Source organism: Rutidosis leptorrhynchoides, chromosome 1 (genome assembly GCF_046630445.1).
Source record: "Rutidosis leptorrhynchoides isolate AG116_Rl617_1_P2 chromosome 1, CSIRO_AGI_Rlap_v1, whole genome shotgun sequence".
Classification (NCBI taxonomy): Eukaryota; Viridiplantae; Streptophyta; class Magnoliopsida; order Asterales; family Asteraceae; genus Rutidosis; species Rutidosis leptorrhynchoides.
Genome location: NC_092333.1, coordinates 142,711,507 through 142,720,371, shown reverse-complemented (window position 1 = coordinate 142,720,371; position 8,865 = coordinate 142,711,507). Strand labels below are relative to the sequence as shown.

The following is an 8,865-nucleotide window of genomic DNA, read 5'->3' as shown; positions in this document are numbered from 1 at the left end:
TTTTTTAAGTTTTAGATCTGGGGTATTTAAAGTTTTTACTTTTTGGTAACTAGAACCCTCCTTTTATTCCTTTTAGATTTGTGTTAGGTAACAAAGTTTATGTAATTTCGCATATTCGGATATCCGAATATCCGAATTTTTTAAAAATGCCATCCGAAATCCGAATCCGAAAAATCGGATATCCGAAAATCCGGATATCCGATTTTTCGGATACTTTCAGATCGGATTTTCGGATTATTCGGCTGACGGATTCGGATTCGGATATTATGAACACCCCTAACTGTAGCAACACTTTTAGATTGATATATTTGGTATCAATCATCTTTAAACTGAAATCTTGTGGTCTAATACTATTACTGAAATCATTATTTATGATAAACCTATGAACTCACCAACCTTTTAGTTGACATTTTTTAGCATGTTTATTCTCAAGTATTACATAATGCTTCAGCTGTGTATTTGCTAATTGAAAAAGACATTACATGGAGTCATTCATGGCATATTTTTGAAAGACGTTGCATTCAAAATCATCTACGTGTATCATATAGATGTCAATACCACGCAATGGGACCAGAGATAACGTACCGCGTCAATGGCGATTTTGGAGGGTATTGGCAATTTTAGTCATCGAAATAAGTATCAATATGATAGAAAACTTATTTGTGGTATCAATATAAAATTGACCACGATTGGCAATTTCATTCACGAAGCTGTACATTACCTATAAATGTTAAACTCTTGAAATTGTGCCTATGTCAGTAAGTGACCAAAGTAGTATGCAATTAGTGTTGTAAATGTATCCATAGTTTCGTGGATCCATTACCACTGCTTGACTCCATCAAGCGAAACCCAAGAATATGTTATTTTAGTAAGCTCATACTGTATGTCCATCACCAACGAACGTTTGCTTCAACGGTATCAAGCCTCAGTGTGGAAGGGCCCGCGATTAGTTGCCAAGCAACCCGGGTTCAATTCCTGGGGGCGGAAGGTTTTCTCTCCAATTTCCTGCGATTAGTTGCCAAGCAACCCAGGTCCCGCGATTAGTTGCCAAGTAACCCGGGTAGGAGTTTCCTTCTAGCGTGTGTAGGTGCAAATGATGAGAGTCGTTGAAATAAATGATCCGCTTATGCAAATTCGCCGTCAAAAAAAAAAAGAAGAAAAAAAAAACTGTATGTCCATCCTCCACCTCTAAAAAAATAGAGCAAAGAAAAAGGATTTTTGGTACTATGTCATTTTGCTTTATTATCTGATAGCATTCTTTCTGCAGTGCAGAGTCTCTCTTGCTTGAAAATGACCGTAAGATTGACGAGACTCGCGTTGATGTTTGTTTTACTATATTATTTTTGACACATTTCATGCGTATGGTTGAATTTTCCGATTAAATGTAAATATATTCCAAGAATTTGAAGCTGTGTGTTCGATCTAATGCGTACAAGTTCGATCTAATGGAGTTATGTTTTGTACAATGGGCTGCTGCAATTTGGCATTGTTGATAATTTACTTCATTAAGGTTCAAATTTATAGTAATATATGTTAAAGATAGTGAATCCTTTAAGAAGTATTTTAGAAGACATGTTCTTATGATGTTCTTATATAGATATACATCATTAATAGGTTCAAATTGTCATCTTAAATGAATTGAACTTATGACTTATGATTCTGCTTTCTATTTTGATTTTTTATATGTTTTTGTTTAACAAACCCGTGAATTCACGGGTCTTTAAACTAGTATACTTATATATACAAGATGCATTTTAATAAAATTAGTTTATAGTTTAGTGTGATTTTACTTTCATATGATTCGGTGCCCATTTTAATTTTCATAACCATTAAATTTAAGACGGTTTGGCCTTTATATATTCTAATTTCCATTTCCATTTCCATATATAAATAAAAAGGAAAAAAAAATTGATAAACAAACACAGAGAAAAAGACAGATTGCACATAGAAAAACATAGTATCACCAGTAGACATGACCATATACTAGAAATCCATAGCTGTCTAGATTATGACACCCACATATAGATATATCGTACCATAAAAAAATATCGAAATCTTAATTTTAAACAAATTCTGTACGCATTAATACATGATAACTAACGTATGAAGGTCCAAAAAATTATGGATTTAATACCTTATGGTGACTCTATGTTGACTTTATAGTGAATACTTATATGCTAATGTGAAAAGAATCACAAGATCGTTTTTTACCTTTTCCGAGTATCACACGATTCAAAAATGAGATCTCTTATGAGAATGTTAGGTCTCCGATCATTGAGCTAATTTAAGATGGTTATATCACTTTATGTACAAGTACGCAGTGTCGATTTTAGGATCAAAATAAAATTCAATGGGGTCCTCGAAATTTTTTTCATTACTAATTATATTTTAATGTTATTTTAGTGATTATTTATCTTTTAAAAAATTACAAATTCAAAAAATATATAAGGTTCGAGTAGTTACATTTAGTGATGTCCTATATAATTTAACTGAAAAACTATAAACTCAAAAAATATATAAAGTCCTACAGTTAAATTTAGTAGTGTCATATAGAATTTATATGGTATTTTTTACTAAATTTTTTTTGAAATAGTGATGTTCCGTGACCCCACGGAATACAATGTAGAGTCACCACTTCAAGTACAACAATGTTAAAACATAATTAATGATAGAATAACTAATTTTTATAGTACTAGTTTATAAATCATCTCATCTCCTCAATAATAGTACTATACATTTTACAACTCTTTATAACTCATCATACGCCGATTCTCATTTCCAATAAGTAATAAGTTAGAATATAAAAGATATGGTTACAACATCGTTGATTTTGCGACACATAAAATATGAGCAACATATTTGTATCCTCAAAAAAATATTAATAAATTATTACAGTCACAAATGACATATGACATATTAAATTAAATTGTGAAAGAAAACAAAAAAGAAAAGGTAAATTCGTGATCAACATGTGTTCTTTCCTATTTATCTTTTTCCCCAGCAAATATAGATATACTACACACTACCGATGTATTGCTTGAGTGGTTTACAAGCCTTAGTAGGGGAATTCGCGATTAGTTGCCAAGCAACTCGGGTTCAATTCCGATAAGGGGAGATTTTCTCCAGAATTTTTCCTCGATTAGTTGCCAAGCAACCCGGGTCAATCCTTCAAGTTTTCTACCTAGCGTGGGTGGATCGCAAATGAGAGTATTCGATGCTAAATTTTTCGTTAAAAAAAAAATTATATAGATATACTACACAGTGTGCATTGCAGCCTTTCTGCAGGTGCATTAAACACTCACTCATATGAATGTGATGGAGTTAAAGTTCAAGAATCTTTGATCTTTTTCATCTCCATGTCTTCACCTTTTTTAAAGTTTGTAACTTTTTGAAGAACACTTAGCTGTGTGAGTAAAAATGTTAAAATAAGCCTTTTTTTTTCCATGAAGATTAAAAAAGATTGAAAATTGTTCATGAAAATGTATTCTTGATAGAAATAAAGCAATGATGGTAAGTGTTGAATTTAGAAAATTGGCATATTGTCATTTTAGATTGAAATTGAAGTCAAATATATTTTATTTTATTTAGACTTCATTTTAAAGAGACTCTGTTTCCTCTGTTTCCATGATATTTTTCCCAAGTTGTTGTCTTTTTTATGCACATGAAATCATGTGGGTTTAATTTAGTTTAAATCTTAATTTTCCTGAAAAAGAATTTATATTCACTTGAACCAACTAGGCTTCATCTTCAAACTTAGTATCTTAAAGTGTGAAGACCTTTGCTTCAGGTACACTCAAATTTAAGAGGTAACCCTTCAATCCAATCTAATTATATTCTCATCTATGAGTATTTTTTATTTAATTTTACTTAACAATGTTGTAGTTTTCCTATGGGTGTTTGATTAATTGCTTGTTTTATGTTGTGCAATCATATTGCATCATAATCATATGCATGATGTTTGACTTTCATGTATGAATCTTTGACCATGAATTTTCTTGAACATGATAGATATCATTTGTGTAATTAAGGCTTACCCATTTCATTAATCACTGTTTCTTGATTTGGGAAAGTCTTCATTTCTTCAAATTCATCCAAAATTTTGATAAAAATCTGTTCTTGTTTTTAGGTCTTGGAAGTAGACAAGAATCTTGTAATCTTCTAAATGCAATGTCAAGGACTACTTATTATTGGCTAACACCAGTTGTACTGCTTGCTATTCTGTTTGTACCAATTCTATGTTCCAACCAATATAATGCCTCTCAAGATCAAACCCTTTTAAGCATTCAAAACCTTTTGTATTACCCTGTTGTTCTTAGTAGCTGGAATAATGCAACTGATTTCTGCAACACAGTTCAAAGTTCCTCGGTTACCATCGTCTGCTACGAAGATATAGTAACACAACTTCACATAATCAATAGCGATAAAGCGCCTCCATTGCCTAAAGATTTCTCTATCGATACGTTTTTTACCACGCTCGTTAATCTTCCAAGCTTAAAAGTCCTCACATTGGTATCTTTAGGCCTATGGGGACAATTACCCGCAACAATTTCCCGTTTTTCGTCACTTGAAATACTTAACATTACCTCAAACCACTTCGCCGGTGCAATCCCACCCGAAATCACATACTTAACCGATCTCCAATCACTTGTTCTCGATGACAATAATTTCACGGGCCGGGTTCCGGCCCGTGTAGGTTTCTTGACCCGTTTGTCGGTTTTGAGTTTGAAAAACAATTCACTAAACGGGAGATTGCCCGAATCTTTAGGGCGTTTGGTTGATCTTCGGGTTCTTATGCTTTCACGCAACAATTTCACGGGCCAAGTGCCCGATCTTCGTAGTTTGACAAACCTTCAAGTTCTTGACCTTCCAGATAATTCATTCGGACCCGAGTTCCCTATGGTCACTGAAAGAATCATTTCCATTGTGTTAAGGAACAACAAGTTCACCAATAGTCTACCCGAAGAACTACATTCGTTTTATCAACTTCGAAGACTAGACATAGCTTTAAACCGATTCGTTGGATCATTCCCGTCTTCTATACTATCTTTACCATCTATAACTCATTTAGATATCAAAAGGAACAGGTTTACAGGTATGCTTTTAGAGGATCTTTCTTGTAATCCTGAACTTCGATTCGTCGACTTGTCTGATAATCTGTTGACCGGAAGATTGCCAAGTTGTCTTGCGTCTTCAAATGCCCGAAATGGTGTCTACGATGGCAATTGTTTCACTTCAAACAATCCGAACAATGCCAAAAATCAAAAACCGATATCGTTTTGTAGAACTGAAGCTTTGGCTGTGGGACCCATCCCGAGACATCAGAAGACCGGAAAAGGCTCAAAAGCAGCTCTTGCTTTCGGGATCATTGGCGGGGCTGTATTACTTGGTGTCATAATCTTGATTTTCGCTAAATTTTATGCTAAGAAGACGTTGAAAACGCCCATGACAAGGGTAATAGCGGAAAAGGCTACTGCTTCTTACACTTCAAAGTGGCTTTCAGAAGCAAGTAAGTTCTTTCTCTTTTATGCTGACGTGGCAGCCATATAAGTTGCCACGTCATCTATCACGCCTTATAAATCGTAAGATGTGAGACGCATCCAAACACTACATAAAGCCTGATTGAGCTTTGACTCTTTATGTATTATGCATTGTTTAAAGATTATTGAATCGATATTGTAGGATACGTTACTCGAGTAATGAAGCTAGGAACACTCGGTGTTCCACCTTATCGCACGTTTTCACTAGAGGAACTCGAGGAAGCTACTAATAGCTTCGATACGTCTACTTTCATGGGTGAAGGGTCTCATGGTCAGGTACATTTCACTTCGAGGAATAATCTTTTGGATTTTTCTAATGACAATCCTATAGGCCGTCGTTAACATGCAAAAAGACTTGCTTTAAAAAAAAATTATGTGCAATTCAATAACCGTAATTAAAAAGTCAATAGTAACTTCCGCGTACAACATATTTATATTTATGCACATTAACGACAGTCCTAGGGACTGTCTTTAGAAAAATCCTAATCTTTTTCATTATGTTAAGAGAAATTCTATTATCATGACTTATTTTTCATCAGATGAACAAAGGAAGACTTAAGGATGGATCATACGTCGTTATACAATGCATTAAAATGAAACGACATCACAGTACGCAAATGTTTACTCATCACATAGAGTTAATCTCAAAACTTAGACACCAGCATTTGGTCAGTGCGCTCGGGCATTGTTTTGAATTTTACCTCGACGACTCAAGTGTCAGCAGACTATTTTTCGTGTACGAGTATGTACCAAAAGGGACACTTCGGGACTCGATTTCAGGTAAACTCGACGTAAACTTCTAATAGTCATATGAATGAGTGTTGCAGAACTCGGAATTACTCGGCGAGTACTCGGTTTTTGCAGCTCTGGGAGTACTCGGAAACTAGTTGGTCAAACTTGGTCAAACTCAGTCAAAGTTGAACAAACTCGGGATTACTCGGAAAATAGGTCAAAACTCGGATAATCAGTCAAAAAGCGGTAAAAATCGGTTAAAGTCAAACTTAGTCAACATCCGAGTACTTGCCGAGTACTCCCTAAAAAATCCCGACTCAGTACTCCCCGAGTAACGATTTTTGCAACCTTGATATGAATATAAGTTCTTAAAAATACCTGCTAACTCGTGATGTATAATAGGAATGAACAATGGAAAAACGTTTCCATGGAGTCTAAGAATAGCGGCTGCAATCGGTATAGCGAAAGGCATCCAGTTTCTTCACACGGGTATAGTGCCTGCGGTCTTTTTGAATAATCTGAAGATAACAGATGTATTATTGGATCAGAATTTTGTTGCGAAAATCAGCTGCTATAAATTGCCATTGTTGGATCAGAACATTGAAAAGGTAACGTGACGATTTTTCATGATGAGACCTTTTAACATATATGTTCAGGGTCAGGACCAGGAGCAAAGGATGATGCACCCGGTTTTATTCATACTAATGCATCAAATTTTAGAGATTTTTATGTGCATATTTGAGGTGTCAAAGAGTAAAATGTGGTGCGTCGATTTAAGAAAAACAGTGCATCATCCTTCACTCCTTTTCATATGAGTCTTTGCTCAATAGCCTAATATGTCAAATCATAACCATCGTCATGATGTCACTTTATACTCAATTCAACAGGATGGCATTCAAAGTTACTTCAACAGATCCAAAGAGCCTAACCGTGCAAGGTGAGCAACAAACAATTCATGATACATAATTCATAGGTCAAGAAAAAAACTTACTAAAGAGCATTTTATAAGAAGTTATTAAACACGACAATGGGTTATCAAATTAAACTTAATAATGGGTTTGGAGAGTGTGAAATGCACGTCAGTAAGAATTTGAACTGTCACGGAAATAGCGATGGGGTTGCGCCCCTTATGGATGTCTAACGGCAGCGCCCCATAGTTGGGGCTATGCTCACAAGTGAGCGGGCGGGGCCAATATTAAAAGGTTGCACCCTTGCATTTCTACCGCAAAAATAACTTTCTTTATGAATTCGTTTTGGGTGTTTTGGAATTTGGATTTCATATCAAACTTACTGAAAACTCACACATTCTCTCTAAATACTGATTTGATTTCTTCTTGCCTAGAAACAAACTGAAGTTCTTGTCTTATCCCATTTGAGATTTCGTGAGACCAATTCAAATTATCAATATCAACTCTGTCTTATGACACTTTATTACTAATTTAACACTTTCTTCACAAAATATTGACTTTTATTGTGAAATACTAAAATGTTGACTTTTGACTCTCTTTTTCCCCTTCTAGTGTTTATTTTCAATATACAGCCAAAAACGATTGCCATTTAGTATATTTTCTCTTTGTAAATATATAATTGGAGCAGATTACGTTAGATAAGCTTTTTAAAAGTCTTAATTGAGTACTCTTCCCATAATCAGTGCACATTACTTATGTTTTAACCTAATTTAGAGATAGCAAGCCAGAGAAAGATGACGTGTACGATTTTGGTGTCATATTACTCGAAATGATTTTGGGGAAACAGCTATGCAAGCAAAAGGAAGTAGAGTCTATTATACAGCAGTTTCAAACCAGAATAACAGCTGATGATACTTCTATAAACGACATTGTTGATCCAGCAATTCGTAACGAATGTTCTGATCAATCGTTAACAACAATGGCGCAAATCTGCAGTCGGTGTTTAGTAAACGACCCAGCAGAAAGACCGTCTGTGGATGACATGTTATGGAACTTGCAATATGCTGCTCAAGTTCAGTGCGCATGGCAAAATAGTGACGGATCACCAGATTCAGCTTTACGTACTGAACTTGCACAGCAGTAGCGTTATCGACTTATTTTTAGGTATATATCGAAAATCATAAGAATGTGTGATATAGCTTACAGGTTAATGTAACATTAGATGTAACTAAGTTCTCTGATACTTTACTGTAAGAAAGCAATTTAAGTCTACTTTTTTCAGTCATTTTAACATACGAGGGTATAATAGTCATTTTGCATTTCTCGAACATTGTAAGTGCATAAAAAAGGGTATAACAGTCATTTTTAAAAATGTAACAGATGATCTGTGCAGTTTAACGTACGAAGGACTATGTATGCAACAACATGTGTTTTGGGACAGTCATAAACTTAAGATTTAAAAGTGTGAAAGTGACTAAATTGCAGGGACCATTTATGAAACAAAATTTATGAATTACACATTGGGCTATTATGGATCTTTGGGCTTAATAAAATGCTACATGCATGGCTTTAATTTACAATAACTCGGTGTAAATAGTAAAATGAGCCGTGGAACTACGGGTTTGTTTAAACGAAACAGTTTAATGATATATTTTAGGTATTAAGTAAACGTAAATGCTAAAGTCATT

The 8,865-nt window shown here is 34.6% G+C and overlaps 1 protein-coding gene across 2 annotated transcripts; it reads left to right on the top strand.

Moving 5' to 3' along the window:
- The first annotated feature begins 3,705 nt into the window (after window positions 1–3,705).
- LOC139865945 (probable inactive leucine-rich repeat receptor-like protein kinase At3g03770) lies at window positions 3,706–8,439 on the top strand. Of its 2 annotated transcripts, none has more exons than XM_071854071.1 (7): window positions 3,706–3,806; window positions 4,127–5,506; window positions 5,680–5,813; window positions 6,077–6,317; window positions 6,672–6,877; window positions 7,157–7,206; window positions 7,952–8,439. In XM_071854071.1, exons 2-7 carry the CDS (start codon window positions 4,168–4,170, stop codon window positions 8,319–8,321), a joined length of 2,340 nt encoding a protein of 779 aa, XP_071710172.1. In that variant the 5' UTR covers window positions 3,706–3,806; window positions 4,127–4,167; the 3' UTR covers window positions 8,322–8,439. The 2 variants fall into 2 exon arrangements, with proteins under 2 accessions (XP_071710172.1, XP_071710177.1); XM_071854076.1 differs by having other exon boundaries at window positions 3,746–3,787.
- Window positions 8,440–8,865: the final 426 nt, after the last annotated feature.